This window comes from Pelodiscus sinensis, chromosome 9 (assembly GCF_052426305.1).
Source record: "Pelodiscus sinensis isolate ZL-2025 chromosome 9, ASM5242630v1, whole genome shotgun sequence".
Classification (NCBI taxonomy): domain Eukaryota; kingdom Metazoa; phylum Chordata; order Testudines; family Trionychidae; genus Pelodiscus; species Pelodiscus sinensis.
In genome coordinates this window covers 1525976-1546214 of record NC_143060.1, presented here as the reverse complement: position 1 = coordinate 1546214, position 20239 = coordinate 1525976, and the positions used below count along the sequence as shown (strand labels likewise).

At 74.5% G+C, this 20239-nt stretch overlaps 1 protein-coding gene across 10 annotated transcripts in view; it reads right to left on the bottom strand.

Annotated features, from left to right (window-relative positions):
• PTPRF (protein tyrosine phosphatase receptor type F) overlaps window positions 1-20239 on the bottom strand; it is a 572086-nt gene that overhangs the window by 26343 nt on the left and 525504 nt on the right. For 7 of the 10 annotated variants that reach the window (XM_089780368.1, XM_089780367.1, XM_089780371.1 and 4 more), the window contains 6 exons: window positions 20104-20188; window positions 19312-19515; window positions 16453-16607; window positions 12471-12586; window positions 7956-7988; window positions 1010-1107 (listed from right to left, as the gene is read on the bottom strand). In XM_089780368.1, the coding sequence (XP_089636494.1) occupies window positions 1010-1107; window positions 7956-7988; window positions 12471-12586; window positions 16453-16607; window positions 19312-19515; window positions 20104-20188 (691 nt within the window). The remainder of the gene's footprint in view (window positions 1-1009; window positions 1108-7955; window positions 7989-12470; window positions 12587-16452; window positions 16608-19311; window positions 19516-20103; window positions 20189-20239) is intronic. The other 3 variants (XM_089780372.1, XM_089780373.1, XM_089780376.1) reach the window with 1 other exon arrangement.

Sequence of the window (20239 nt, the reverse complement as noted above, 5' to 3'; positions counted from 1 at the left end):
GAGAGGGGCAGTGGGGGGCGGGTGCCTGGCTCCCAGGCGAGAGGGGGCAGTGGGGGGCGGGTGCCTGGCTCCCAGGCGAGAGGGGGCAGTGGGGGGCGGGTGCCTGGCTCCCAGGCGAGAGGGGGAGTGGGGGGCGGGTGCCTGGCTCCCAGGCGAGAGGGGGAGTGGGGGGCGGGTGCCTGGCTCCCAGACGAGAGGGGGCAGTGGGGGGCGGGTGCCTGGCTCCCAGACGAGAGGGGGGAGTGGGGGGCGGGTGCCTGGCTCCCAGACGAGAGGGGGAGTGGGGGGCGGGTGCCTGGCTCCCAGACGAGAGGGGGCAGTGGGGGGCGGGTGCCTGGCTCCCAGGCGAGAGGGGGCAGTGGGGGGCGGGTGCCTGGCTCCCAGGCGAGAGGGGGAGTGGGGGGCGGGTGCCTGGCTCCCAGGCGAGAGAGGGGAGTGGGGGGCGGGTGCCTGGCTCCCAGACGAGAGGGGGGAGTGGGGGGCGGGTGCCTGGCTCCCAGGCGAGAGGGGGCAGTGGGGGGCGGGTGCCTGGCTCCCAGGCGAGAGGGGGGAGTGGGGGGCGGGTGCCTGGCTCCCAGGCGAGAGGGGGCAGTGGGGGGCGGGTGCCTGGCTCCCAGGCGAGAGGGGGCAGTGGGGGGCGGGTGCCTGGCTCCCAGGCGAGAGGGGGAGTGGGGGGCGGGTGCCTGGCTCCCAGGCGAGAGGGGGAGTGGGGGGCGGGTGCCTGGCTCCCAGGCGAGAGGGGGGAGTGGGGGGCGGGTGCCTGGCTCCCAGGCGAGAGGGGGGAGTGGGGGGCGGGTGCCTGGCTCCCAGGCGAGAGGGGGCAGTGGGGGGCGGGTGCCTGGCTGCCAGGCGAGAGGGGGGAGTGGGGGGCGGGTGCCTGGCTCCCAGGCGAGAGGGGGCAGTGGGGGGCGGGTGCCTGGCTCCCAGGCGAGAGGGGGGAGTGGGGGGCAGGTGCCTGGGGAGCCCTAAGCCCTGTGCTGAGTGTCCTGCCCCTCCTGTGGCCGCTCACCTCGTACTCCTGGGAGAACCTCAGCCCGTCGTTGGCCTTCAGCCGGTCGATGTTGTCGGCGAGATCCGTCACGGGGATGGGCGGGTGGTCGCGCATACCTGCAGGAAGCGGGAGTCACGTCTCTGGCCCCGGCCGGCGCCACGCCAGCCACCAAGGGGCGTGTGCGCGGCCGCAGGGACACGTGAGCATGGTGGCGCGGCGGGATGGGCACGCGGCATGCGGCGCGCGGGGACACGGCGGTGCGGGATGGGCATGGCTAGTGAGCATGCTGCGCGGCGGGGCTGTGGGCACAGGCCAGTGCCACCCGCTAACAGCTCAGCCGGGCTCCCCTCGGCCCGAGGTTGAACACACTGAGTCACTGGGGGGGCAGGCTCCTCACCCCCCGGACCACGGGGCACCCAGAGGGGCTGAGAGCCCCTGCCTGGCCAGTCCTCGCACGCGCCCCAGCTGCTATTTACCCAGCCATGTGGGCTGGCAGATTCCTGGCCCCGGGCCCCCCCCACATCTCACACCTGCAGGGGGAGCCCCCTCTGCAAAGCTGGGCCCTGGGGCGCTCCCCAGCGCTTGACACAGGCCGGAGACCCCCCCGGCCAGGCTGCAGCCACCGGGGGGGGGCAGGAGTCCCAGAGCGCTGGCAGGCCACGCTGCAGCAGGCCGGGAGCACTGGCGCTCCACGGGACCTGGGGGGCATCCTGCCTAGAGCGGGGCCCCACAGCAGCACCCACATGTGCCCCCTGCTCTGCACAGCGCCGGACACAACCCACCGCCCAGGGAGGCCGACAAGGCTCCGGCAGGCCCCTGCCAGGGAGACAGAGACCCCCAACCCAGACCGGGCTGTGGGCTGCAAAGCCCTTAGTGCGGGCCCGGGGGGCCATTCCCAGCTCCCCCTGCTCCCCAGGCGCCTGTACTCGGCCCCCGCCCCGCCCTGCGAGCACAGACACTGACGCTCCCCCTGCTCCCCGGGCGCCTGTACTCGGCCCCCGCCCCGCCCAGCGAGCACAGACACTGACGCTCCCCCCGCTCCCGTGGGCGCCTGTACTCGGCCCCCGCCCCGCCCTGCGAGCACAGACACTGACGCTCCCCCTGCTCCCGTGGGCGCCTGTACTCGGCCCCCGCCCCGCCCAGCGAGCACAGACACTGACGCTCCCCCCTGCTCCCGCGGGCGCCTGTACTCGGCCCCCGCCCCGCCCTGCGAGCACAGACACTGACGCTCCCCCCTGCTCCCGTGGGCGCCTGTACTCGGCCCCCGCCCCGCCCAGCGAGCACAGACACTGACGCTCCCCCCTGCTCCCGTGGGCGCCTGTACTCGGCCCCCGCCCCGCCCTGCGAGCACAGACACTGACGCTCCCCCCTGCTCCCGTGGGCGCCTGTACTCGGCCCCCGCCCCGCCCTGCGAGCACAGACACTGACGCTCCCCCCTGCTCCCGTGGGCGCCTGTACTCGGCCCCCGCCCCGCCCTGCGAGCACAGACACTGACGCTCCCCCCTGCTCCCGCGGGTGCCTGTACTCGGCCCCCGCCCCGCCCAGCGAGCACAGACACTGACGCTCCCCCCTGCTCCCCGGGCGCCTGTACTTGGCCCCCGCCCCGCCCTGCGAGCACAGACACTGACGCTCCCCCCTGCTCCCGTGGGCGCCTGTACTCGGCCCCCGCCCTGCCCAGCGAGCACAGACACTGACGCTCCCCCCTGCTCCCCAGGCACCTGTACTCGGCCCCCGCCCCGCCCTGCGAGCACAGACACTGACGCTCCCCCCTGCTCCCGTGGGCGCCTGTACTCGGCCCCCGCCCCGCCCAGCGAGCACAGACACTGACGCTCCCCCTGCTCCCGTGGGCGCCTGTACTCGGCCCCCGCCCCGCCCTGCGAGCACAGACACTGACGCTCCCCCCTGCTCCCCAGGCGCCTGTACTCGGCCCCCGCCCCGCCCTGCGAGCACAGACACTGACGCTCCCCCCTGCTCCCCAGGCACCTGTACTCGGCCCCCGCCCCGCCCTGCGAGCACAGACACTGACGCTCCCCCCTGCTCCCGTGGGCGCCTGTACTCGGCCCCCGCCCCGCCCAGAGAGCACAGACACTGACGCTCCCCCCGCTCCCCGGGCGCCTGTACTCGGCCCCCGCCCCGCCCAGAGAGCACAGACACTGACGCTCCCCCCTGCTCCCCAGGCGCCTGTACTCGGCCCCCGCCCCGCCCTGCGAGCACAGACACTGACGCTCCCCCCTGCTCCCGCGGGTGCCTGTACTCGGCCCCCGCCCCGCCCAGAGAGCACAGACACTGACGCTCCCCCCTGCTCCCCAGGCGCCTGTACTCGGCCCCCGCCCCGCCCAGCGAGCACAGACACTGACGCTCCCCCCTGCTCCCGTGGGCGCCTGTACTCGGCCCCCGCCCCGCCCAGCGAGCACAGACACTGACGCTCCCCCCTGCTCCCGTGGGCGCCTGTACTCGGCCCCCGCCCCGCCCAGCGAGCACAGACACTGACGCTCCCCCCTGCTCCCGTGGGCGCCTGTACTCGGCCCCCGCCCCGCCCAGCGAGCACAGACACTGACGCTCCCCCCTGCTCCCACGGGCGCCTGTACTCGGCCCCCGCCCCGCCCTGCGAGCACAGACACTGACGCTCCCCCCTGCTCCCGCGGGCGCCTGTACTCGGCCCCCGCCCCGCCCTGCGAGCACAGACACTGACGCTCCCCCCTGCTCCCGCGGGCGCCTGTACTCGGCCCCCGCCCCGCCCAGCGAGCACAGACACTGACGCTCCCCCCTGCTCCCCTGGGCGCCTGTACTCGGCCCCCGCCCCGCCCAGCGAGCACAGACACTGACGCTCCCCCCTGCTCCCCAGGCGCCTGTACTCGGCCCCCGCCCCGCCCAGCGAGCACAGACACTGACGCTCCCCCCTGCTCCCCAGGCGCCTGTACTCGGCCCCCGCCCCGCCCAGCGAGCACAGACACTGACGCTCCCCCCTGCTCCCCGGGCGCCTGTACTCGGCCCCCGCCCCGCCCAGCGAGCACAGACACTGACGCTCCCCCCACTCCCCAGGCACCTGTACTCGGCCCCCGCCCCGCCCTGCGAGCACAGACACTGACGCTCCCCCCACACCCCAGGCACCTGTACTCGGCCCCCGCCCCGCCCAGCGAGCACAGACACTGACGCTCCCCCCTGCTCCCGTGGGCGCCTGTACTCGGCCCCCGCCCCGCCCTGCGAGCACAGACACTGACGCTCCCCCCTGCTCCCGTGGGCGCCTGTACTCGGCCCCCGCCCCGCCCTGCGAGCACAGACACTGACGCTCCCCCCTGCTCCCATGGGCGCCTGTACTCGGCCCCCGCCCCGCCCTGCGAGCACAGACACTGACGCTCCCCCCTGCTCCCCAGGCGCCTGTACTCGGCCCCCGCCCCGCCCAGCGAGCACAGACACTGACGCTCCCCCCTGCTCCCGTGGGCGCCTGTACTCGGCCCCCGCCCCGCCCAGAGAGCACAGACACTGACGCTCCCCCCTGCTCCCATGGGCGCCTGTACTCGGCCCCCGCCCCGCCCTGCGAGCACAGACACTGACGCTCCCCCCTGCTCCCCAGGCACCTGTACTCGGCCCCCGCCCCGCCCTGCGAGCACAGACACTGACGCTCCCCCCTGCTCCCATGGGCGCCTGTACTCGGCCCCCGCCCCGCCCTGCGAGCACAGACACTGACGCTCCCCCCTGCTCCCATGGGCGCCTGTACTCGGCCCCCGCCCCGCCCTGCGAGCACAGACACTGACGCTCCCCCCTGCTCCCCAGGCACCTGTACTCGGCCCCCGCCCCGCCCTGCGAGCACAGACACTGACGCTCCCCCCACTCCCCAGGCACCTGTACTCGGCCCCCGCCCCGCCCTGCGAGCACAGACACTGACGCTCCCCCCTGCTCCCATGGGCGCCTGTACTCGGCCCCCGCCCCGCCCTGCGAGCACAGACACTGACGCTCCCCCCTGCTCCCATGGGCGCCTGTACTCGGCCCCCGCCCCGCCCTGCGAGCACAGACACTGACGCTCCCCCCTGCTCCCCAGGCGCCTGTACTCGGCCCCCGCCCCGCCCAGCGAGCACAGACACTGACGCTCCCCCCTGCTCCCCAGGCGCCTGTACTCGGCCCCCGCCCCGCCCTGCGAGCACAGACACTGACGCTCCCCCCTGCTCCCCAGGCGCCTGTACTCGGCCCCCGCCCCGCCCTGCGAGCACAGACACTGACGCTCCCCCCTGCTCCCGTGGGCGCCTGTACTCGGCCCCCGCCCCGCCCAGCGAGCACAGACACTGACGCTCCCCCCTGCTCCCGTGGGCGCCTGTACTCGGCCCCCGCCCCGCCCAGCGAGCACAGACACTGACGCTCCCCCCTGCTCCCGTGGGCGCTTGTACTCGGCCCCCGCCCCGCCCAGCGAGCACAGACACTGACGCTCCCCCCTGCTCCCCAGGCGCCTGTACTCGGCCCCCGCCCCGCCCAGCGAGCACAGACACTGACGCTCCCCCCTGCTCCCGTGGGCACCTGTACTCGGCCCCCGCCCCCCCCCCCGCCCAGCGAGCACAGACACTGACGCTCCCCCCTGCTCCCCAGGCGCCTGTACTCGGCCCCCGCCCCGCCCAGCGAGCACAGACACTGACGCTCCCCCCTGCTCCCGTGGGCGCCTGTACTCGGCCCCCGCCCCGCCCAGCGAGCACAGACACTGACGCTCCCCCCTGCTCCCCGGGCGCCTGTACTCGGCCCCCACCCCGCTTCCGAGCACACACACTGACGCTCCCCCCCGCTCCCCGGGCGCCTGTACTCGGCCCCCGCCCAGCGAGCACAGACACTGACGCTCCCCGCTGCTCCCCGGGCGCCTGTACTCGCCCCCCCGCCCCGCGAGCACACACACTGACGCTCCCCCCTGCTCCCGTGGGCGCCTGTACTCGGCCCCCACCCCGCTTCCGAGCACACACACTGACGCTCCCCCCGCTCCCCGGGCGCTTGTACTCGGGCCCCGCCCCGCCCTGCGAGCACAGACACTGACACTCCCCCCGCTCCTCGGGCGCCTGTACTCGGCCCCCGCCCAGCGAGCACAGACACTGACGCTCCCCGCTGCTCCCCGGGCGCCTGTACTGGCCCCCCCGCCCCGCGAGCACACACACTGACGCTCCCCCCTGCTCCCGTGGGCGCCTGTACTCGGCCCCGGCCCCGCCCAGCAAGCACAGACACTGACGCTCCCCCCGCTCCCCGGTCGCCTGTACTCGGCCCCCGCCCCGCCCAACGAGCACAGACACTGACGCTACCCCCTGCTCCCCGGGCGCCTGTACTCGGCCCCCGCCCCGCCCTGCGAGCACACACACTGACGCTCCCCCCGCTCTCCGGGCGCCTGTACTCGGGCCCCGCCCCGCCCTGCGAGCACAGACACTGACGCTCCCCCCGCTCCCCGGGCGCCTGTACTCGGCCCCCGCCCAGCGAGCACAGACACTGACGCTCCCCGCTGCTCCCCGGGCGCCTGTACTCGGCCCCCGCCCCGCGAGCACACACACTGACGCTCCCCCCTGCTCCCGTGGGCGCCTGTACTCGGCCCCGGCCCCGCCCAGCGAGCACAGACACTGACGCTACCCCCTGCTCCCCGGGCGCCTGTACTCGGCCCCCGCCCCGCCCAACGAGCACAGACACTGACGCTACCCCCTGCTCCCTGGGCGCCTGTACTCGGCCCCCACCCCGCTTCCGAGCACACACACTGACGCTCCCCCCGCTCCCCGGGCGCCTGTACTCGGCCCCCGCCCAGCGAGCACAGACACTGACGCTCCCCGCTGCTCCCCGGGCGCCTGTACTCGCCCCCCGCCCCGCGAGCACACACACTGACGCTCCCCCCTGCTCCCGTGGGCGCCTGTACTCGGCCCCGGCCCCGCCCAGCGAGCACAGACACTGACGCTACCCCCTGCTCCCCGGGCGCCTGTACTCGGCCCCCGCCCCGCCCAACGAGCACAGACACTGACGCTACCCCCTGCTCCCCGGGCGCCTGTACTCGGCCCCCACCCCGCTTCCGAGCACACACACTGACGCTCCCCCCGCTCCCCGGGCGCTTGTACTCGGGCCCCGCCCCGCCCTGCGAGCACAGACACTGACACTCCCCCCGCTCCTCGGGCGCCTGTACTCGGCCCCCGCCCAGCGAGCACAGACACTGACGCTCCCCGCTGCTCCCCGGGCGCCTGTACTGGCCCCCCCGCCCCGCGAGCACACACACTGACGCTCCCCCCTGCTCCCGTGGGCGCCTGTACTCGGCCCCGGCCCCGCCCAGCAAGCACAGACACTGACGCTCCCCCCGCTCCCCGGGCGCCTGTACTCTGGCCCCGCCCTGCCCTGTGAGCGGACACACTCCCCCCCTGCTCCCCGGGCGCCTGTACTCGGCCCCCGCCCCGCCCAGCGAGCACACACACTGAGGCTCCCCCCGCTCCCCGGGCGCCTGTACTCGGGCCCCGCCCCGCCCAGCGAGCACAGACACTGACGCTATCTGTGGTGGACCCGGTATGAGGCACAGCGGTGCCGGGCCGGTGGGGTGCTGAGCTGGGCCGTGTCCCCGCGGGTGGGGAGCCATTGCGGACTAGCTCTGTGAGCAGGCAGGCCCTGACTGGCGCCCCTGCCCTCGGCGTGTCCCCCGGGAGCTCCCCGCGGAGGGAGTGTGTTCAACCTCTGGGCCCAGGAGAGCCCGTGCGCTTGGCCTCAGGGAACGGCTGTCGCCCGTGGCCCCAGACAGCTCCCCGGCTCCGCGCTGCGGCTGTTCGCCGTCGGCCGGGAGGCCTCCTGGGAGCTCGAGGCCCGGCGCCCGGCAGCCCCCGCTGAGCTGCTGGCTGGGCCCAGGAATCACGCCAGCAAGTGAGACTCGGCCACTCTCTGCCGTGAGGGAGGGAGGCCGCCGAGGGCGCCGGGACAGAACGACAGAGACCAGAGGGGAGAGAAGCAAAGACTCAGCACAGGCGGCGTGAGAACTAACTTGAGACACTCGGGCAACTGAGGCCACTGGCACCTGCAGAGAGACAAACGGGGCAGAACAGAGAAGCCGTTAGCCAGCGCGGCAGGACGGGGCGCGGGGGAGGGGCGGAGCTGGCAGCAGGAAAGCGAGGCCGGGCCCATGCCGGAGCAGCGGGGAGGCTCTGAGCCCCACCCGGCGCACTGCACTGCCGCGGGGTGCAAGCCGCTCCGCGTGGGGCATCGAACGACACAGGCCCACCCCTCCCCTCCCCTCCCCGCCGCGGGCCCCGTGCCGGCCCGGAGGCCGAGCAGGGGGAGACGCTTCCTGGCGCCGGAGAACACGGCAGGGTCAGGGCTGCAGCCAGGCCCAGGCAAAGGGGCCCCCTGACACCTCGCTCTCCCCTCGGCAGCCGCGCCGCGGCCAACACCCCGTGAGAGCCCGGCTCTGGGGCGGCCCCTTGCGGTGCCAGGGCGGGATACTCAGTGCCCAGGCAGACGGGCGACGCGCTGGGCGAGGCTCCCCGGCCTCTGCCAGCCAGCCTGTCCGGTCCCGCCCAGCACGCGGCTGATCTGGGGGCGCAGGCGCCGTTTGCACCCACTCAGCTCAGAGCCCGTCAACGCCCCCTTCGTGAGCGCACTCGCCTGCTTCTAGCCAGCGGGACCACAGGGCCGGTGCGCTGGGTGGGGCAGCTGCGGGGACAGAGCCGTGGCTGGAGAGCCGGGCTGGGTGTCCCCTCCAGCTGTCCCACGAGGGCGCTTACCCCCCGGGTGCCCTGCTGCTGCGGGGTGGGAGGCGCGGGCTGGCTGGCCCCCTCCTTGGCCAGCGCTGCCCCTTTCTGCAGCCTGTGGCAGAAGCACGTCTGACCTTGGGCGAGCCCAGGGCAGGGCCTGCGAACCCATCCAGGGCCCTACACAAATCCCCGACCGACCCCCGGCTGCTGCTCGCAGGGCAGGGAGCTGCTGCCCGGACACCAGCGTGTGCCCAGGACACAAGCGGCTGTCGCCTCCGGAGCTGTTTGCCCTGCGGCTGCATCCGACCTGCCTCCAGGCCCGTGCTGGCAAAGCCTGGCCCCGAGGGCTCGGCCAGCGAAAACCCATCTTGCCGCAGAGGCGCTGCCTGATTTCCCACTGTGCGCGGCAGCGCACTCACCGCCCTCTCCCACCCAATCTGGGCCACGCGCCTGGCCGGCTACACCCTGCCTGTCGCCGGCCCCGGCCCTGCCCCCCGCTGCACTGCTCCGCAGCAGCAACGAGAACAAGGTGTGCTGACGGCTCGGCCCAGGGAGCAGCGAAGCCGGGATGCAGGGCTGAACTGAACGCAGCAGCAACGAGAACCCTCCGGCCCGGAGCCAGCAGCAACGAGAACCCTCCGGCCCGGAGCCAGCAGCAACGAGAACCCTCCGGCCCCGAGCCAGCAGCTACGAGAACCCTCCGGCCCCGAGCCAGCAGCAACGAGAACCCTCCGGCCCGGAGCCAGCAGCAACGAGAACCCTCCGGCCCGGACCAGCAGCAACGAGAACCCTCCGGCCCGGACCAGCAGCAACGAGAACCCTCCGGCCCGGAGCCAGCAGCTACGAGAACCCTCCGGCCCCGAGCCAGCAGCTACGAGAACCCTCCAGCCCCGAGCCAGCAGCAACGAGAACCCTCCGGCCCGGAGCCAGCAGCAACGAGAACCCTCCGTCCCCGAGCAAGCAGCAACGAGAACCCTCCGGCCCCGAGCCAGCAGCTACGAGAACCCTCCGGCCCCGAGCCAGCAGCAACGAGAACCCTCCGGCCCGGACCAGCAGCAACGAGAACCCTCCGGCCCGGAGCCAGCAGCTACGAGAACCCTCCGGCCCCGAGCCAGCAGCTACGAGAACCCTCCGGCCCCGAGCCAGCAGCAACGAGAACCCTCCGGCCCGGAGCCAGCAGCAACGAGAACCCTCCGGCCCCGAGCCAGCAGCAACGAGAACGCTCCGTCCCCGAGCAAGCAGCAACGAGAACCCTCCGGCCCCGAGCCAGCAGCTACGAGAACCCTCCGGCCCCGAGCCAGCAGCTACGAGAACCCTCCGTCCCCGAGCTAGCAGCTACGAGAACCCTCCGGCCCGGAGCCAGCAGCAACGAGAACCCTCCGGCCCGGACCAGCAGCAACGAGAACCCTCCGGCCCCGAGCCAGCAGCAACGAGAACCCTCTGGCCCGGAGCCAGCAGCAACGAGAACCCTCCGGCCCCGAGCCAGCAGCAACGAGAACGCTCCGGCCCCGAGCAAGCAGCAACGAGAACCCTCCGGCACCGAGCCAGCAGCTACGAGAACCCTCCGGCACCGAGCCAGCAGCTACGAGAACCCTCCGGCCCCGAGCCAGCAGCTACGTCCCCGAGCCAGCAGCTACGAGAACCCTCCAGCCCCGAGCCAGCAGCTACGAGAACCCTCCGTCCCTGAGCCAGCAGCAACGAGAACCCTCCGGCCCCGAGCCAGCAGCTACGAGAACCCTCCGGCCCCGAGCCAGCAGCAACGAGAACCCTCCGGCCCGGAGCCAGCAGCAACGAGAACCCTCCGGCCCGGACCAGCAGCAACGAGAACCCTCCGGCCCCGAGCCAACAGCAACGAGAACCCTCCGGCCCCGAGCCAGCAGCAACGAGAACCCTCCGGCCCGGACCAGCAGCAACGAGAACCCTCCGGCCCGGAGCCAGCAGCTACGAGAACCCTCCGGCCCCGAGCCAGCAGCTACGAGAACCCTCCTGCCCCGAGCCAGCAGCAACGAGAACCCTCCGGCCCGGAGCCAGCAGCAACGAGAACGCTCCGTCCCCGAGCAAGCAGCAACGAGAACCCTCCGGCCCCGAGCCAGCAGCTACGAGAACCCTCCGGCCCCGAGCCAGCAGCAACGAGAACCCTCCGGCCCGGACCAGCAGCAACGAGAACCCTCCGGCCCGGAGCCAGCAGCTACGAGAACCCTCCGGCCCCGAGCCAGCAGCTACGAGAACCCTCCGGCCCCGAGCCAGCAGCTACGAGAACCCTCCGGCCCGGAGCCAGCAGCAACGAGAACCCTCCGGCCCCGAGCCAGCAGCTACGAGAACCCTCCGGCCCCGAGCCAGCAGCTACGAGAAGCCTCCGGCCTGGAGCCAGCAGCTATGAGAACCCTCCGGCCCCGAGCCAGCAGCAACGAGAACCCTCCGGCCCGGAGCCAGCAGCAATGAGAACCCTCCGGCCCCGAGCCAGCAGCTACGAGAAGCCTCCGGCCCCGAGCCAGCAGCTACGAGAACCCTCCGGCCTGGAGCCAGCAGCTATGAGAACCCTCCGGCCCCGAGCCAGCAGCAACGAGAACCCTCCGGCCCGGAGCCAGCAGCAACGAGAACCCTCCGGCCCCGAGCCAGCAGCTACGAGAAGCCTCCGGCCCCGAGCCAGCAGCTACGAGAACCCTCCGGCCCCGAGCCAGCAGCTACGAGAACCCTCCGGCCCCGAGCCAGCAGCAACGAGAACCCTCCGGCCCGGAGCCAGCAGCAACGAGAACCCTCCGGCCCCGAGCCAGCAGCTACGAGAACCCTCCGGCCTGGAGCCAGCAGCTATGAGAACCCTCCGGCCCCGAGCCAGCAGCAACGAGAACGCTTCCACCCAGGGTGTGTCTAGGCTACAGGGTTTTGTTGATAAAAGTGGCCTTTTGCCGACAAAACTATCCCTGCGTCTACACTGCCGCCGAGTTCTGTGGACGTAACGTGGCCAGAACTCAGCAGCGTTGTCGCCGGCGGGAAAGCTCATTCTGCCCTTTGTCCACAGAGTTCTGTCGCCAGGAGGCGTTATCGCACACACGCGGCCCTTTGCGTCCACACTGCCATGTCGACAGCGCGGCTGCTTTGCCTACAGACCTGGCTGGCGTCCAGATGCTTTGTCGACAGTATCTGTTGACAAAGGCTCTATGGACAACAGCCTGTCGTCGGGACGTACCCCGAGCCAGCAGCAGGGACGCTCCCACCCAGAGCCTATTACAGCAACAGCTCCTGTGACACACGACACTCCAGTTCACCCAGCTTATGATTAGACTTGAAGCAGCAGCCTTCTAGAGAGCGCATCAGGCTCACGGCAGACCCGGCGCTTTCAGAGACTCGTGGGCTACGAAGCAGCAGCGGCAGGTTTCTCGGCACTGCCTGATACACCTGCTCCGGTCCCAGGCCAGGGCAGGCCCGACGTGCCTTGCTCTCCAGCGGGGCCTGGCAGCAGCTCCCGGCTCACGAGCAGAGCGGCAGGGGCGTCCTCGAGGCACTTCCGGGAGCTCAGTGCAGGCTGGGCCCTGCGGCAGGCCGCACGCTCCCTTCCCGTTAGCCAGACTGAGCCTCATCGGCCAGGCCAGGCCAGGCCAACCAACGGCCCCCAGCAGCTCCGAGCGGAAAATCCTCAGGCCTCCAGCCCGAGCCCCGGCAGGTCTGACGCACCAGGCCCCGCAGGCCTGCGACATGGCTGGGGAGCGGCGCGCCAGCGCCAGGGGCTCCGCAGAGCAGCCGCGGGCCTGAGGGCGACGGGCGCTGCCGAACCCCAGCCCGCACGGGGGCAGCAGCCAGCACCCTACCTGGGGTCTGGTAATTGAGGCGCCTCATCTCGACGGGGTCGGAGGAGTGGGCCAGCAGGGAGTCCTTGAGGCCGATGGAGTGCTCGTCCTTGGACGAGGGGGAGTTGGCTCTTTTCCTAGGGAAGGAAGAGCCACACGTGAGCGAGGACACGCAGGCCCCACAGGCCGGGGGCTGAACGCAGCGAGGGGTAAATCCGCCCCTTCCCATCCTGGCCCCCTGAAAGCCAAACCATGGAGGAGCAACCCCTGCCGGGCCCGCTGCAGCCCACAGGCCGCGTGGGGCGGGGCAGGCGCTGGGCTCTCACTGTGGGAGGCCGGGCAGGACACCCGGCTCCGAGGGGCCCTGGACGTGTCGCTGGCCTCAGGCACAGGGCAGGGGGGGCAGCAGGGGCCTGGCCCACGAGTGCTCCGGACAGGCATTCGCAGGAGCAAGGAAGAGGAAGCAAAACCCCCTTGCTGCTTACTTTCCCTAGGAACTACTTCCTGGAGCGGAAGGATACTGGCCCTTCGCCCAGTAGAGAGAACGGAAACGAGGAGAAGCCCCGCGTCACGGTGTAAGGGCTCCGCGGTGTGTGGCAGCGGGCCCCTTGCGGGCGTCTTGAATGGCTGACTGCACCCATGGGAGGACAGCTCTGCCCGGCTACCCAGCCTCCAACGGCCCCTGCCCGGCTACCCAGCCTCCAACGGCCCCTGCCCGGCTCCCGACGGCCCCTGCCCGGCTCCCGACGGCCCCTGCCCGGCCCCCGACGGCCCCTGCCCGGCTCCCGACGGCCCCTGCCCGGCCCCCGACGGCCCCTGCCCGGCTCCCGACGGCCCCTGCCCGGCCCCCGACGGCCCCTGCCCGGCTCCCGACGGCCCCTGCCCGGCCTCCGACGGCCCCTGCCTGGCCCCCGACGGCCCCTGCCCGGCTCCCGACGGCCCCTGCCCGGCTCCCGACGGCCCCTGCCCGGCTCCCGACGGCCCCTGCCCGGCTCCCGACGGCCCCTGCCCGGCCCCCGACGGCCCCTGCCCGGCTCCCGACGGCCCCTGCCCGGCCCCGGCGGCCCTGCCCGGCCCCCGACGGCCCCTGCCCGGCCCCCGACGGCCCCTGCCCGGCCCCCGACGGCCCCTGCCCGGCTCCCGACGGCCCCTGCCCGGCCCCCGACGGCCCCTGCCCGGCCCCCGACGGCCCCTGCCCGGCCCCCGACGGCCCCTGCCCGGCTCCCGACGGCCCCTGCCCGGCCCCCGACGGCCCCTGCCCGGCTCCCGACGGCCCCTGCCCGGCTCCCGACGGCCCCTGCCCGGCCCCCGACGGCCCCTGCCCGGCTCCCGACGGCCCCTGCCCGGCCCCCGACGGCCCCTGCCCGGCCCCCGACGGCCCCTACCCGGCCCCCAATAGCCCCTGCCCGGCCCCCGACGGCCCCTACCCGGCCCCCGACAGCCCCTGCCCGGCCCCCGACGGCCCCTGCCCGGCTCCCGACGGCCCCTGCCCGGCCCCCCGCCCGGCCCCCGACGGCCCCTGCCCGGCCCCCGACGGCCCCTGCCCGGCCCCCGACGGCCCCTGCCCGGCCCCCGACGGCCCCTGCCCGGCCCCCGACGGCCCCTACCCGGCCCCCAATAGCCCCTGCCCGGCTCCCGACGGCCCCTACCCGGCCCCTACCCGGCTCCCGACGGCCCCTGCCCGGCTCCCAACGGCCCCTGCCCGGCCCCCAATAGCCCCTACCCGGCCCCCGACGGCCCCTGCCCGGGCCCCGACGGCCCCTGCCCGGCTCCCGACGGCCCCTGCCCGGCCCCCGACGGCCCCTGCCCGGCTCCCGACGGCCCCTGCCCGGCTCCCGACGGCCCCTACCCGGCCCCCGACGGCCCCTGCCCGGCCCCCGACAGCCCCTGCCCGGCCCCCGACGGCCCCTACCCGGCCCCCGACGGCCCCTGCCCGGCCCCCGACGGCCCCTGCCCGGCTCCCGACGGCCCCTGCCCGGCTCCCGACGGCCCCTGCCCGGCCCCCAATAGCCCCTGCCCGGCCCCCGACAGCCCCTGCCCGGCTCCCGACGGCCCCTGCCCGGCTCCCGACGGCCCCTGCCCGGCCCCCGACAGCCCCTGCCCGGCTCCCGACAGCCCCTGCCCGGCTCCCGACGGCCCCTGCCCGGCTCCCGACAGCCCCTGCCCGGCTCCCGACAGCCCCTACCCGGCCCCCGACAGCCCCTGCCCGGCCTCCTACGGCCCCTACCCGGCCCCCGACGGCCCCTGCCCGGCCTCCTACGGCCCCTACCCGGCCCCCGGCGGCCCCTACCCGGCCCCCGACGGCCCCTGCCCGGCCCCCGACGGCCCCTGCCCGGCCCCCGACGGCCCCTACCCGGCCCCCGGCGGCCCCTACCCGGCCCCCGACGGCCCCTGCCCGGCCCCCGACGGCCCCTGCCCGGCCTCCTACGGCCCCTGCCCGGCCTCCTACGGCCCCTGCCCGGCCCCCGACGGCCCCTGCCCGGCCTCCTACGGCCCCTGCCCGGCCCCCGACGGCGAGACCTGTGGATGGCGCTGGGCTGCATGGAAAGGGGCCAATCTCTGCCCAGAGCCGCCCAGCTGCCTCCGCGGAGCCGGCAGGTACTGCTGGGAGCCTGGACAAGAGAGGATCCCGGGGAGCTGCCCTGCTGACTACGAGACCTGCCGCCTTCTGCAGGAGACCGGCCTGCTGTCCCCAGTACCCAGGCCAATGTCAGCAGGCGTCAGCGGGGCGCTGTCTCGCCATGGGGCGATGCGTCCCACGCTACCGGGCTGAGCCCCCACCTCTTGCAGTCTCTGTGGGGAAGGAGCAGTGTGCCCTCTAATCTTTGCCATCCATGTGCAGAATAATTGTATGTGCGCCAAGGCACGTGTGGACGTGCACCACCAGCAGAACCACAACCCAGCCGGGGCGCTCTGCTCATCACCCAGGTGGCACTGGACTCTCTCCCCAGTGGCTGCCCAAGTGCTCGGCTCCCAGGGGACACTGGGACGAGGGCTGCCCGCCCACAGTTGGATTCGGCGCGGCTGCGTGTGGGACGCCGAGCTCCAGGGAGACAGTGCGAGCGCGAAGCCGGGAGCACGCGGCCCGCCTCGGCGCGGGAGGAGGGGCAGGAGGCCCTGGGCACAAGGACAGTCATTTCGCCCAGAATCCATGGCACGCAGCGCCGGGGAGCCCCAGGCCAGCACTACGCCCGGCAGCGCAGGCGACACCGTCCCATGTGGACGCCGTGGCCCCAGCCAGCGGCACACGGGGGCAAGGGGAGGGCAGGGGGCCCGGGGCAGAGGATGGCACCTCGTTCCCAGCTGGCAGCGCAGTTCCTCTGGGAGGGCAGAAACCCCAGAACCCCGCGCAGGCGCAGCCCCAGAGCCGGAGGGCGCCAGGCTGGAGGGACCCCGGGGCAAGCAGAAGAGCCGGAGGGGAAGAGAAGAGACGGCGGGTTCCTACCTTTCTTGTTTGCTAGGTCCAGAGCAGGGTGGGAAGAGAAGAAAGGGGTGTCAGCGAGCGCCCGCCCCAGCCAGTGCCCGCCCCAGCACCCGCGCCCGCCCCAGCCAGCGCCTGCCCCAGCCAGCGCCCGCCCCAGCACCCGCGCCCGCCCCAGCCAGCGCCCGCCCGCAGCCGCTCGGGGGCCCACGCGCTAGACACGCCGCAAACCAGCCGACGCGCTCGGACTCTGGCAGCAGGGAGCACGGGGAGCCAGGGACGCCCACCACATGCAGCAGCAGCTTTTCTGTCTGGGCTCAGCCGGCAGCAGGCAGGCTCCCCCGCGGGCCACTGAGAGGAACCAGGCGGCCTCCCCTGCACAGCTCCCGAGGGCGAGGGGACTGCTGAGCCCGGCACCACGGACTGCACGGCCCTGCCCCAGCGCCCGCCTCCCGGCCACGCCCCGGGGGCCGCTCGTGGGGGGACGGCTGCCTGCGCCGGGGGGCCGTGGCAGGCACGCTCTGACAGAGGCAGGGAGGCCCCGGTGCCCACCAGCTGGGCCGGGAGCCGGCGGCTTCTCACCTCTTGAAGAGCAGGATAGCGATGACGATGATGATGATGAGAATCACGGCCAGCACCGGGCCCATCACCCACAGCATCTCGGGCTCGTCCTGCTGCTTCGCTGCAGACACTTCCATCACGATCTCGTCCGAGTACGGGCTGGCCGCGTAGCGCTTCTGCAGAGCCCAGGGGAGACGAGCAGGCAGCCCTCAGGGGCAGGAACCGGCCCCCGGCCCGTCCAGGAGAGACCGGTCCTGGCCCCTGCCCAGCGCGCCCGGGAGAGACCGGCCCCTGCCCCTGCCCCTGCCCAGCGCGCCCGGGAGAGACCGGCCCCTGCCCAGCACGCCCGGGAGAGACCGGCCCCTGCCCAGCGCGCCCGGGAGAGACCGGCCCCTGCCCAGCGCGCCCGGGAGAGACCGGCCCCTGCCCCTGCCCCTGCCCAGCGCGCCCGGGAGAGACCGGCCCCTGCCCAGCGCGCCCGGGAGAGACCGGCCCCTGCCCAGCGCGCCCGGGAGAGACCGGCCCCTGCCCAGCGCGCCCGGGAAAGACCGGCCCCTGCCCCTGCCCAGCGCGCCCGGGAGAGACCGGCCCCTGCCCCTGCCCAGCGCGCCCGGGAGAGACCGGCCCCTGCCCCTGCCCAGCGCGCCCGGGAGAGACCGGCCCCTGCCCCTGCCCAGCGCGCCCGGGAGAGACCGGCCCCTGCCCAGCGCGCCCGGGAGAGACCGGCCCCTGCCCAGCGCGCCCGGGAGAGACCGGCCCCTGCCCAGCGCGCCCGGGAAAGACCGGCCCCTGCCCCTGCCCAGCGCGCCCGGGAGAGACCGGCCCCTGCCCCTGCCCAGCGCGCCCGGGAGAGACCGGCCCCTGCCCAGCGCGCCCGGGAGAGACCGGCCCCTGCCCAGCGCGCCTGGGAGAGACCGGCCCCTGCCCAGCGCGCCCGGGAGAGACCGGCCCCTGCCCAGCGCTCCCGGGAAAGACCGGCCCCTGCCCCTGCCCAGCGCGCCCGGGAGAGACCAGCCCCTGCCCATGCCCAGCGCGCCCGGGAGAGACCGGCCCCTGCCCAGCGCGCCCGGGAGAGACCGGCCCCCGCCCAGCGCGCCTGGGAGAGACCGGCCCCCGCCCAGCGCGCCTGGGAGAGACCGGCCCCTGCCCCTGCCCAGCACGCCCGGGAAAGACCGACCCCTGCCCCTTCCCCTGCCCCTGCCCAGCGCACCTGGGAGAGACCGGCCCCTGCCCCTGCCCAGCACGCCCGGGAGAGACCGACCCCTGCCCCTTCCCCTGCCCCTGCCCAGCGCGCCTGGGAGAGACCGGCCCCTGCCCCTTCCCCTGCCCCTGCCCAGCGCGCCCGGGAGAGACCGGCCCCTGCCCCTTCCCCTGCCCCTGCCCAGCGCGCCTGGGAGAGACCGGCCCCTGCCCCTTCCCCTGCCCCTGCCCAGCGCGCCTGGGAGAGACCGGCCCCTGCCCCTTCCCCTGCCCCTGCCCAGCGCGCCCGGGAGAGACCGGCCCCTACCCATGCCCAGTGCACCGAGGAGAGACCGGCCCCTGCCCCTGCCCAGCGCGCCCGGGAGAGACCGGCCCCTACCCATGCCCAGTGCACCGAGGAGAGACCGGCCCCTGCCCCTGCCCAGCGTGCCGGGGAGAGACCGGCCCCGGCCCCTGTCTAGCGTTCCCAGGAGACGAGCAAACAGCCCTGAGGGGCAGGAAGCTGCTCCCACCCCAGGGCATCGCGTCAGCGAGCCACAACACAGCACACGTGGAACGTGCCTCCCCCCGGAATGGCGCAATCCACGTTGAGCCGGACAGCTGAGCTCCCTCGGTGCGGGAATGGACCGGCCAGGAGCCGGGCGCTAGGCGGGTGATAACATCTCCCCAGGACGGGGCTCTAGGGGCAGTGAAGCAGAGAAACCCCCTCGCACAGCTTCGGAGAGGCAGGGCCGCTGAGAACTCCTGTGCCTGGCATCTCACGGAGCCGGCCGCAGGCCTGTCAGGCCCTAGCTCCTGCGGCTGCGAGGGTCGTGGGGGTTAATACTGCGCCACACAAGCCCCTGAGCCTGCAGGGAGAGCTGGAGCTGGCCCAGGGACGTGCCGCTGGGCCGGGAACTAGAGCCGTGCCGGCCGCAGAGGAGGTGCCCGCGGCTCTCGCCAGGGCCTGCAGCAGGGTCACAGCTCAGACTCGGGTGCAGCGCCGGGGCGGCGGGCTAAGCGAGCGCGGAGCCTCGGGGAAGTGCCCCGTGATCTGTCCCGCTGGCCCAGGCGCAGAGCAGCGCGCAGGCCGGCTACGCGCCACGCCCCGGGCTGGGGGCTCTCGTTGGGCGTCTCCGCAGCCTGCAGCGCTGCTGTCAGCGGGGATCCTGCCCCCCGGCCCCCTGGAGTCCCTCAGCCTCTTCTCCTCCCCGCCCCAGGCTGTGTGGCCCCCCGGGGGCAGGGAGACCTGGGCGCCGAGGGGCAGCTCCGCGGCGGGTACACGAGCGCGGGGGCGGCGCGGCCGGGCCCTGCCAGGGGAGCGAGCCGACTCCAGCCCTGCAGGCGATGGCGGAGCCGTGTGGGGCCTGCACCCCGACGCGCAGGAGCCCGGGCCGGTCGCCCTTGGAAATGCCAGCGGACAGCCCCAGGCCACGCCCCGGGTGTGCGGGGCCTGCTGAGCCAGGCAGAGCTCTGGGCAGGGCGCAGGACTCGGCCCCTCCTGCGTCAGGGTCGCCAGCGAGAAGAGCCCCCTGTGGCCCCAGCGGGTCTCCCGGGCAGCGCCGGGGCTCCTAGCCGCACGTCGCAGCCCAGGCCTCCCGCAGCCACCCCTCAAACGCCTGCCGGTCCCACGGACACCTCCTCTCCGCCGCCAGCTGCTCCGCTTGGCCCTGCCCACGCTGCCTGGCCAGCAGCCCTCACCGTCTCGCCGTCCTCCAGCGACGCCAGCACGAAGCAGCGGTAGCTCAGGCCCTCCGCCAGCGGCCTGTTGTAGAAGCCCTGGTAGGTCTTCTCGTCGCCCAGGGTGAAGGTCTCTGGCAACACGTCCACTTGGGCGGCCACGTAGGGCTTCAGCCTGTCGGCCTGGCGCCGCTGGCGCCGGCCCTGCCCGATGGCCTCCAGCAACTGAGGGCAGAGCGCTCGGGTCACTCCACCCCTCCCCAGCCGGGCCGCCCACTGCTCGGGGCCTGGCGCTGGGCCACGCGGCTCCGGGGCAGCCATGCCGGGTGGGGGCTGCCAGGGCTGACACGCCGGCTGCATCTAGGGGTGGGGGCAGAGCAGGGCCCCCGGGGCTCTGCGGAGTGCGGGTTCGGCCCTGCTGCGGCGCGGGAGGCGGGCGCGTCCTGGGCTCTGCGCTGGAACCAGGTGGCTACGGGCAACAACGTGCCGGCTGGGCCTCCCCCGGGCAGGCAGCAGAGCACGGAGCCAACGCCGGCTGCAGGGGAAGGCGAGATCCGCCCCGACCTCCACCTGCTGCCGCAAGGACTCCCAGGGCTCTGCCTGTCCAGCGGGGCGTGCGGGGGCAGGGGGCCGCCCCGGAGGCAGCGAGCGCTCTTAGGGACGGAAGCCTTGGGCAGGCTGAGTGCGAGGGGCGTGAGCTCCGGGCCCCCCGGCAGGGCTGGCTGTCCCCTTGTCTCACGCCAGCCAAGCTCTGCGCCCCCAGGCCCAGGCCGCAGGTGAAGCCTGACATTGGGAGGTGCCATTGACTCCTACCTGGTCCAGCTCCATCTCGTCCGGCGTCCGCCACCTGGCCGCGTGGCTGCTCGGATCTGCTGGCACCACCACGATGTAGTACCACCTGGGGGGCAGCAGGGTCAGGTGGCATCGGGCCTCTCCTTGGCAGGGGGCC